Raw genomic sequence first — 11013 nt, 5'->3', positions numbered from 1 at the left:
GGAGTGTGAGGGCCAAAGCGGGGAGACTAAGCCAGAAGTAGTCATCCAGTTGAGACGTGATGACAGTTTCACCCCAGGTGGTACTTATGGGACAGGTGAGATGTGGCTGGGGCAGAAACACAAGTTCAGATTTGGACATGTTGGTTTGAGAGGTGCTTTCCTTCAAGCCAGTATGTTAAACAGGCAAATAGGATCCACTTGTTTGGCGTTCAGGAGAGAATTGGGATATGATATATATCATTTAGTCTTACCACAAATTCAAATTGCAATGGTAATTGGCTATAAGAGAATAGAAAGGAAGTTTACATATTCAATTTATTGAATGTATGTATTTATTTTAAATACATTCATTGTATTCCTGTAGGCCATAATTGATTTTTGTATGGCATAGGGTTACCAGATGTTCCCACAAAATTCCACTTAAATCTCATTAATTTGGAGGCTAACATTTTAAAAAGTTATGAATAAGCCAAGGTTGATCTGAAATTTGCCTTTAGTTTACACGTGAACAACAAATTTGCAATAAATCAATACTATATATAAGGTAATAAAGGAGCCATTGAATCTGTTATAGAAAACTACTTTTTTATCTTCTTGGAAGATACTTATAAATTATGTCCCATATTCATCTTAAGGATATTTGCTTTTAATATTCTAATAGGAATTACTTTATCATTAATGAATTGTGGCTACATTATGCATTATACTTGAATGGAGCTACCTATATGTAAAAAACTATGCAATCACATCTTTTCAGTAAACCCACTCACTTTTAGTCTTAATTAGTGACACTTCACTGTGTCATCTCCTGGTTTGCCTTAGCTGCAAATTACACAATCTAGGAACAAAAAGGGAATGTAAGAATACATCAAGAAACCTAAATACAAATTTCACACGATTTAGAATCAAGCTCAGTGCACACACAAAAATTCTGCAACATGGGAAGGTGAAGAAAATGAAAACATTTGCAAAGGTATTTATTGAGAAATAGTAAAGATGTACATATTTTTACAAGCTTTTAATATTAATTTACATTTCTTTAAATTACGTAGGCCCCGATAATCTATACTTTACTAATACATAACACAAACCCTTGACTTTGTGAGATTTCCATAATGATATCATAGTTGGGAGTCAAAATGCAACTTTGGCTCATGATGCTTAAGTTTGTTTTTAAAAGAAATACTAAACGCCATATTCACTGAGAATGTAGGCCTGTCATAAACAAATGTGCTTTAAAAAAAAAAAAAACAACTTCATACTGGAGCATGCTGTTGACACTATGTTGAATCTTAGCTCACCAAAGACTAAGGAAAAAACATTTTTAGAGACAGTTATTACCTACTTTGGTGCACAAACTGCATGACTCTAAAACATTTTTTTTGTCTCTGAATTTGATTTACAAATTTTTGCAGGGATATAATGTCTTAATTATATGCTATAATATTGCAGCCAGGCCACCTATTTTGTTACTGAAATTGCATGGTCTTGCTATTTTTAAGGTGCAACACAAGGTGCTTCTCTTTCCTAGTGATATACCAAGTTTGTATGTGTAGTAGCTGAAAACCCATTTCAGTTACAGAACATTTTTCAAACCAGTTTACAATAAGGCACAATATTCTATACGTAAATAGAATGTGGGAATTGCCAAAAGGGCTGGTTTTTTGTTTGTTGGTTTGTTTTTTGTTTTTCAGATCAGAAAGGAAGAGGAGTGGCCCTTCCTAAGGGGGGAAGGGAAGAGTTCTAGTTTAAGCATGCTCAAAGTCACACGACTGAGCTGTGATGCTGGCTTGTTGGCCTGCACCATCGTGGCAGACAAGCTGTTCTCCGACAACCTAGCAGTTAGGTTTTATGCTGGCAGCCTCTCCTGAACACAGAATCAGGAGAAAAGGTGTGTGTGAGAAATAGCCCCCGGCAATGCAATCAGTCAGCTTCTCTTTGCCCTTCGAAGGTTGTTTCTTTCTGCACCTGCAAGTTTAGCAGCATAAGAAGCCTTGCTTGTCTGATATAAGAAAGAATTAAAAATTTAGATGTAATTCCAGAATTCTATCATTTAAAGAAACCGGCTATACAGTAAAGATAATTTTGTTTTTTTTCACAGTAATAAATAGTTAAGGTTTTAGTGCACAAAGTAATTAAGTACTGATAATCAATGCAATACTTAATTTTTTTAACTGCTATTTTCAAGCTCAAGGCCAACAGAAGTGTAAGATTTATTATTATTATTGTTAAAAGCATTCCAACATTAATTTGTCTGGAACAGTACGTGGGGCAGAGGTAACCAAAAGCTACAAAATTTAAAGAGTACATTTAAGGTTTATGTGATGAAGTCACAATCTTATGCAAAATTAGGATCTCACTACCTTTCTGCCCAACATAAATATGGCCTTAGCATTCAGTAAAGAAATACAGATTCGATTCATAGCCTGAAGAAATAAAATCATATTTCCATAGTGAATGTTATGATCCATGAGCAAAGTGCAACTTGTTGAAGCCACAGAAGCCTCAGTTGATGAACTGTCATGAACCAGCCTCTGGTTAGGGGCGCTGATGAGTAGCGGGATTGCAGCATCCACATTACGACATTTCAAACACAGAACTGCAGGTGCAGACACCATTAAAATACTCTAGATCTTGAAGTCTTAAATTTCCACAAGGGAAATCTTGTAGTAGGAAATGACGGGAGAACCTGTACAGTGTTCCCAGCATGGGCTACACACGAAGGAAAAAGCCCTGTAAACACAATGATGACAGGTTCTCCTTGCAATGAATGCTGTCCCTTGTGCACTAACGGTACAGGCAGAAACTAACGTTTGCAAGTCTGTGACGAAGAGAACCTGCATTGATGTGTGAAGACAGAGAACCAGGTATTATTTTTACTGCTGTGATTTCAGTGACGTTGCCAAGATCCAGCTCACTTGCTAATTTACTTTATGATGATATTTTAGGTAAAATTTTCATAGACTCGCTTTTTTCTTTAGAAGCCATCTGGGACATCCACCTTCCATTATTGATGACATATCATTTCACAGTGGCATTGGGAATAAAATACACCTAACTTTATTTTAAGCCATGTTTACGCAATGTGAATTTTAAGCCACGTCCATGGCATATTCTCAAAAAGTTTGGGTGATAATTGCTTATGATTTGCATGACGGTATCTTCCTCTATGCAACTTACGCATATCAAAAAGTCTCAAAATCAAAACCGGGCAAGTCATCATGAATATGGCTCTTAGCTTTCTCCAGTAAAACTGTAGAAGGAGTACTTGAGACTTCTACATACATTTTGCTTTCTAAGTAAAGGTCCCACAGTCTTTCCCAAACCTTCTGCTTATCGTTGGATGCACAAATAGTTGCCTCATACAATTATTGGAATTATTAAGAACCCAAATAAAATACAAGCTTTCCTTTATTATCATTGTTGTTTTCTTATTGCAACAAATACTCAGTTTCTTGCTGATGCAGTATTAAGCTTTGATAGCTTGAATTTGAAATTTGGTCATGTTAAGAATTATCACAAAGGTTTTTGCTTTTCATTATCTACAGAGATTTTAACCAAAGTTACATTGTAACACACAAACGCTGTCTTGTCTTTAAGGCACAACACATCAGTATGAACATTCTGTTTGCCAAACTTAAAAAAGAGACAATATTATATTCCCATTTCCCCTCCCTCTCCCCTCCCCGACAAATGAAAGAAAAATTGCATCCACTTTCAAAGTCAGCTGCTAATAAAGTCACAGTAAATTATTTTCATGAATAATTTACACAAATTACAGGTCTAGATAGGACTGTCCTTATACAGTCTGAGTGCATTCCAATTCAGATTTTCTGGGCTAGGTAGGCTAAAGTCAGATTCAAACCTCAGGGCTGAGAAGATCTCCCATTGTGAGGAATGTTGTTGACCTTGTCAGACGGAGCATGTGTGTTGCTGCTTTGCCAGGGTAAGAGTTCTTTGCTAAAGCTGTTAATTCCAGTTAGGACTCATTCGGTGAGTACCAGCAACCTCCACAGATTTTTTTTTTTTTTAGAAACCATTAAAGTGTTGTAAATATAAGACCATAGAGTTTCCTTTCTGTAGCACTAAAGTTTAATTCCATTCAGCAATCTGAATTCTTCATTCTGGAATTTTCATTCCAAATATGATTTCATCCTTTAAGACAATTTATATGTGTAGAGCCAGAGGCATTGAATCACACATAAAAATTCAGTGTACTTGAAATATAAAAAATGGATCTCCAGCTAGAGAACACAGTTACAAATACTCTAATTCCAGTGCTTGATGTAGAGCCAAGAGGTCTGAGTGACTTGATATCCTCCAAAAGGGCATGTTGTGCTGTGTGGTTAAGAGGAGGGATGGGAGAGAGAAGGGGAGGAATGAGGAAGGGAGAGAGATCACAAACATCGTCTCAGCAAAGCAGCAGTGCACACAAGGATGTTCAGTCCACCCAAGTTCAAGGGAGGGAATTTAAAGGAAGGATGATCATATCTGAGGGCTTGGCAGCACCAATATGGCATTGTCAAAATAATAAATAGATCTGAACTGGATGTGAATGATAATTAAAGCAAATATTGAAATTTCTCAGGTAGTTTACTATTTATTCTGGAAAGTATCATTATCAACATCAACATCTGGCAAAGCAAGTGGGCATCGAATCCTCCCTGGCTGATGGAAAGCAAATTGTTTGTTTGTTCTTAGACAGAGTCTTGCTCTGTTGTCCTGGCTAGAGTGCAGTGGTGTCATCATAGCTCACCTCAAACTCCTGGGCTAAGTGATCCCCCTGCCTCGGCCTCCCACGTAGCTGGGACTACAGGGCTGCACCACCACACCAAGCTAAGTTTTCTATTTTTCTGTAGAGACAGGGTCTTTCTCTTGCTCAGGCTGGTCTCGAACTCCTGATCTGAAGCGATCCTTCTGCCTCAGCCTCCCAGAGTGCTAGGATTACAGGTGCGAGCCACTGCGGCCAGTCAAAAACAAGTTTTAATCAATGCCTCACTCTCAAATGTCCATCTCTTAGTTAAAAATAAAATAAAATAAATTAAAATAAAATAATAAACTTCTTAAGCTCAAGGCTTTTTATTTAAGGGGAAAAGAGGGTTTTCTATGTGAAAACTAATTTGAAGTTGGACTATATAAAGTAGAAAAAAATGTGGGAATGATAGCTTTCTTACTTGTTTAGGATAAAGCCAGTAGAGTTGACATGATTTATTTCACTGGCATGGGGTTGAGAGAAAGTACTCTAGCATACATTTTCAATGGGGAAGACATTATTCCTAAGGGGACAAAAGTAGGTTCTTGTAGAGCAGAAAATCTTAGCCATTACAATGGTTTGTGGCCCTCCAAAGATATACCAGTATACAGTATATCTGTGGCATTAAAATTGCATGAAAGGGGGTGATTAGGAAAAAACTGTCTAAAAGATCCCAATGGAGATGACAATGAGAAAAAGAAAGCACCGTAATATAGCAACTGACAAAGCAAAAGCATTATTTTTAGGTTTGAGCTGATGACATCTTTTAGAATATATATATGTATGAAATATATATTCATGTATGTAATGGAAATACATACATACAAAACATGGAAAAATTTTATTTAAAAAATTAAGCATCATAATAATAATCATGATTGCTACATAATTCTTTGCTGCCTAATATGGTAGCCACTAGCCATATGTGGCTATTTAGCACTTGAAATGTGGTTAGTTCAGTTTAAAATACAGACTGAATTTCAAAGACTTAGAACAAAAAAAAAGTAAACATCATATCAATAATTTTTATATTGATTAGGTGTTGACACAATGTTTTAGATATATTGGGTTAATTAAAATGTATTATTAACATTAAACAGTTCTACCTGTTTCTTTTTACTTTTTAAAAATGTGGCTTCTAGAAAATTTTAAATTACATATGTAGCTCATGTTATGTATTTCTACAGGAGAGTACAGTTATACCTATTCTTAAACTTTGAGATTTCTTCTTAAATTTCTCAAACAAAATATGTTTAGGGCAAATTAAAGAACAGAAATTCACCTAGAAGTAACATTTTTTTTTTATTCAGCTCAGATCTATTTGTAATAACAAAACAGTACTTAATATTTCTGCACATGCGATTACTGCTACATCCAAAGAAAAGCATGCATTCTGGTACTAGAGAAACCAACCACCTGTGTTTCAAAATAGAATTATAAGCCTTTACCATCACCAAAACTGTACCTACATAAACAACCATTTGGAAATAGCATTCTATCTGAGATTCTTATCCATTTGGAGTCACACTTTTTTCTCTTGAAGTTTTGGGTGTAAAGCAGAAGGTATGACAACTGGTATACCAAGTCTAGCTTTCACACCATGGATAACTGGGGATAGACTTGGTAAGTTTTAATTGTCAATGGCATATATTGTTATTGGTTTGGAAAAGTGAATTATATCACTCCTTACCTAGATACACGTGAATTTCACCCAGGCTAAAAGACGTGTAAATGTTCTGGAGTGGCCACATCATTGACTGCTATTTGTTGTGTGTAATTATGGTGCCAATATGAAAAATCAAAACAACATAGACTCAGGACATTGACAAACACCAGAAGATATTACAATTGCGTGTGACTGGAAACATTTCAAGCAGTAGTCGGCAATGAAAGTTGTATTTCTTGAGGCTGCAGTCCTGACCTCACACAGAACGTCTTTGGGGCCAGTGTGCTTGCTGTCTTGGGTCACTGACACTGCTAATGAAGACTGGGTGCTCTGTGGGAGGCAGAGTCCACACCGGCTCTCTTAATGGGATGGAAAAGCATGGAGAATTTCAAGTATGGCTGCCAACACTGCCACCAACCCTACTAAAATGGATATGCTTTCTTTTTCTCCATTTTGCCTGATTTAAATGGACTAGAAACATAAATTATATTTCCTTTCTCTGTCTATTATTGCCATAAACTTTTCTAGAAAAGTGTTTGTTTGTTTTTTTTCTGGAAAACAGAAATCAGGTAAGCACTCCAGCACAAGCATTTAGTGAAGGCTTTATTAGATGACGATTTAAAATTTCTTCACGATACTAAGGATAACATTCTTTCTATGTAAAACAATATAAGCTGATACGTTACTGTTTAAAAATACTAATTCATCGTTTTGCTTTGTTTTATAAATTCTATCATTTTTATCATGGCTAGATGATATTTTGCTATCACTCAGTGAAGGAAGCAGACCTCAGTGTTGTGTTGACTGGCAGTCTGGTGTCGGGGGCCAATCCTGATATCATTCTTCTTTTGATGTTGAACCATCCATTTAATGGTTTTTAATTGCCTTGGTTTCTTCTTCAGAAATATGGGCCAGATGAAAAGCCTTACTTAAACACTTAGATAAGCCTATGAGGTCTTCTGAATACGTTCAAAGCCAGATGCTTGGCTTCAAGCAAGTACCAGGGGCTCACCAGAACAGATGAAACTCTTCTAGAACATGTGAGGCCCACTGCCTTTAACACAAGTTGGCACAAAAGGATCTGAATAATGCAACTCATTCCAATAGTGCTTATTAAAATCACTTACAGAGGCTTTTCTTTGGCTATTAAATCCACCCTTGGCATTTACCATCATGGAGTATACCTGCTTCTAGGTGCTCACAGGGATCATATGGCACAGGAGATTCATGAGCCACTCACGCGATTTTTCTATGGGGCTCATTAAACTTCTTTATCTTGTTAAATTTCATGGGCTTAACAGTGGTTATCTCCCCTCCTCTTTCTTACAGACACTGGGTCATCTATATCTGTACGCATTATGTGCATACATATGCATATGGGTATTTATATATACACACAAATATATATATTTATCAAATTTATACACACACACAAACAAATAAATATAACTAAATTTTCCTGCATTTCCTATCAAATTTCAGGCAAAAAATGCTAGACTCCAAATGGTTTATTTGAATGTAAGTATTGACCCTCTCATGCTTTTATTGCTTTGCATCTATAGATTTAAATCATTTGTCAAGCTGCCATTGGGCCAAACTACAGGAATGCAAACAAAAAGGCTTGCATTAGAAGTATCACACCGACATTGTTGGAGACAGGTTACCTTTTTTGCTGCCTGTTCTTCTTCTACACCATCCCCAATTACAACATACACTACTTTTCTGCCAAACCTTTGCATTATTCGTTCAAAGCAACTTTCTTTTCCTGGAAGATAAATGAGATAAAGTTCAGAGTGAAGTTACCTGGTTAGCGGCATGCTCCTCATCTCGGCCATCTCCAATCACAACATAAGTTATGTTAGTGCCAAATCTGGACACTATACGCTCAAAACAGCTTTCCTTGCCTGAAAAACAATGCACTGCTTATTCTTCCAGCCATTGCATTCATTAACCTAAAGATTCATAAAGTGTTAAGTTAATTTCTCTTGAACATCACTTGAACTAGCTTACAGCCTCTGGGTTTATGAAATCAACACACGTTTGAATAACATAAATCTTTACTTAGGACAGGTTATTAAACAAATGTGTTTCATGCTGCAAAAATGTCACTAGGGTTAAGCATTTGACCTATAGAAAATGTTAGTACGTTTTACTCCACCAAGAGTACTGGAACAACTTTACAGGCAACTATAAGTTTTAATAACCTTTGTCTTTTAATTCTATAAATCAATTTTTATCTAATTTATTTTAAGTAGCATAGACAAGTAAGTTGAACATGTTATTGTGGAAAATTGAAGGTTCACCTCTGAAGAAAGAGGAAATACTAAGATGTGGATTTACCTTGATAAGCAACTTCCTTTCTTCAAGTGGGTAAAAACTAGTCTGCTCAGATTACTTGACTAAGGACGCTGTCAGACTAGGCTGCAGCATGGATAACACTGGTATCCTCTGACTGCACTATGGGAACAGCCCTGTGCAATTTCTACATGTTCTTTGTTTTCCAACATTGGTATTTTTCTCTAAATTTCATTTTCAGAATGTTCATATATCCATGGCTACTTTTGCCTTTTTTCTTAATCTGATAGTTCAGAACTCCAAAAAAAAAAAAAAAATACTAGCTTAAAGGGAAAAATAAAAATGATTTTTTTCAGATTAAATCTAAGGTATAATTTGGCCAATAAAAAAGAATATTGTCCCTACTAAAATAAATGTTTATCCTGGCATAAAGTTATTTGATTTGTCAAATAGCAAAATTATCTTCTATATAGTAACTCTGCTAACATCAATACATACATTTATATAAAGAATATATGGTATTGCTACCCAAGCTCTGAATTACAATGCTCACGACAATGTGGAATTTACTTCATGGAACGGCTCTCTTAAACTGTACTGAAACAGCTGCAACTGGAGGCTCCTTTTGCCAGAGCCAATATCAGACCTCCTCAAGGGCCAGGGCAAGTTATTTTTGGTGGGGGATTTTAGGATTTTGAACCTCTCTTGTCAATGTGCCAGGGCCTAAGTTTGTTGACCTTCAGGGCACACTACACAACCCATTTATTTTCTCTGGCATTTCCTTAACAGACAGTGGAAGACATGAGTAGTTTTCTTTTAACTCTTTCAAGATGGCAGAAGTTGATGAAGTTGTGTTTTTAAGTGTTTATTAGAAGTTTGAGTCTGCGAAATCCACTTAGAGTCAAAGATGACTCCATAGATAGATAATGTCTAAATAAACAAGGTTGTAGTTCTTTGATTGCTACTGCACATTTTTGGAAATATACATTTCCAGCTACTCATCATGTGCTATGAATATTCCAATTATGCTTTCTGATTCATGAAATTCTTTGTTTTCTGTAATTAAGGGCACTAGTTCAATCCATCTGAGACTTCCCTGTAATGCCAAAACAGTATTTTTATCTTGGATCTAGATTACTGCATATGCAAGGATGTAATACTATACCCCATACTAATTAAACTATTAAATACCATGGCTAAGAGATATTCCATATTATTTAGATAACATGTGCTGTAATATTCCGTGAAATATACAGAATGAGTCAGAACTACCCAGATACTGAGTTCAGAATTTCACTAGCTAACAGTTCTCATAAAATTCATATACATACAATGAGTTGCAAGAGACTCTGCAACTTTATCCAAATTTGCTTCATGTACTAATAGTGAAATTGATGAAAAGGGGAACCATGCAGAGTCACACAGATGTGAACACATTCCATACAGAGTTTAAAATAATTTCCTTACCTATTTTGGTTGCACTGTAAATATTCTCAATGGGGAAAGCACCTCCTAAACTATAGAGCAGAACCTTCGCGAGTGCTGGGATCAGTTGGGTTGTCGTTACCAAGACATTTACACAGTTACTCCTAAAATAGGGAGGAAATGTACATATTTGTTTTCTAATACTAAGTAACTTCTAATAGATTCAAAATTGTCACTGTGGTCTCTAAATTCCATAATAAATGTCCCCTTTCAATATTCAACAGTTATTGCCTATCGGCAGACAGGTACTCACCAAATAATGGTGATAGTGAAGAACAAAACACAAACTCATCACTGTATTGTGACACTTAAAGTTCTACATGATATTTTGTCAAAACAATATGCTATTCAAAGGCATATACAGATAAATGTTACAGAATGAAAACATGGTGAAATAAAATAAAGCACAGACTTTTTAAGTTTAGAGATATGGTTTTGACACGAAGTTTCACCACTTATACCAGTTGATATTCAGAGTTACATCATTTCCTTTTTAATTACAAACATTGTGCATATTTTTAATAGAAAATTTGTAAAAGACAGAAAAATATAAAGTAAAGAAGAAAATGTAAAGCATTACTTATTATTCAACTATCTAGAGAGAGCTGCTCTCTCCGTTTTGTGCATTTACTTTCAGTGTTTCTGTTTGTATACAGATTCTTTTTCCATTAGGATCATACTATTATATACATGCAATTTTGTATTCTACTTTATTTATTTAATATCATGAGCTTATTAGTTTATATCATATTATCTATTATTTCCCCTCTCCCAACACAATAATGTGTGCAAACTACTCTACCACGTAGATGCA

At 35.6% G+C, this 11013-nt stretch overlaps 1 protein-coding gene across 1 annotated transcript in view; it reads right to left on the bottom strand.

Annotated features, from left to right (window-relative positions):
• Positions 1-4257: 4257 nt before the first annotated feature.
• Positions 4258-11013, bottom strand: part of EYA4 (EYA transcriptional coactivator and phosphatase 4) — a 151374-nt gene continuing 144618 nt past the window's right edge. The window contains exons 14-16 of the mRNA XM_012665194.1: positions 10182-10303; positions 8223-8323; positions 4258-4338 (exon numbers count right to left, since the gene is read on the bottom strand). Coding sequence (XP_012520648.1) covers positions 4258-4338; positions 8223-8323; positions 10182-10303 — 304 coding nt within the window. The remainder of the gene's footprint in view (positions 4339-8222; positions 8324-10181; positions 10304-11013) is intronic.

This window comes from Propithecus coquereli, unplaced genomic scaffold, assembly GCF_000956105.1.
Source record: "Propithecus coquereli isolate 6110/MARCELLA unplaced genomic scaffold, Pcoq_1.0 Scaffold98, whole genome shotgun sequence".
NCBI classification, from domain to species: Eukaryota; Metazoa; Chordata; class Mammalia; order Primates; family Indriidae; genus Propithecus; species Propithecus coquereli.
Note: the sequence above shows the minus strand (reverse complement) of the source record. Positions and strands in the feature narration are given on the sequence as shown.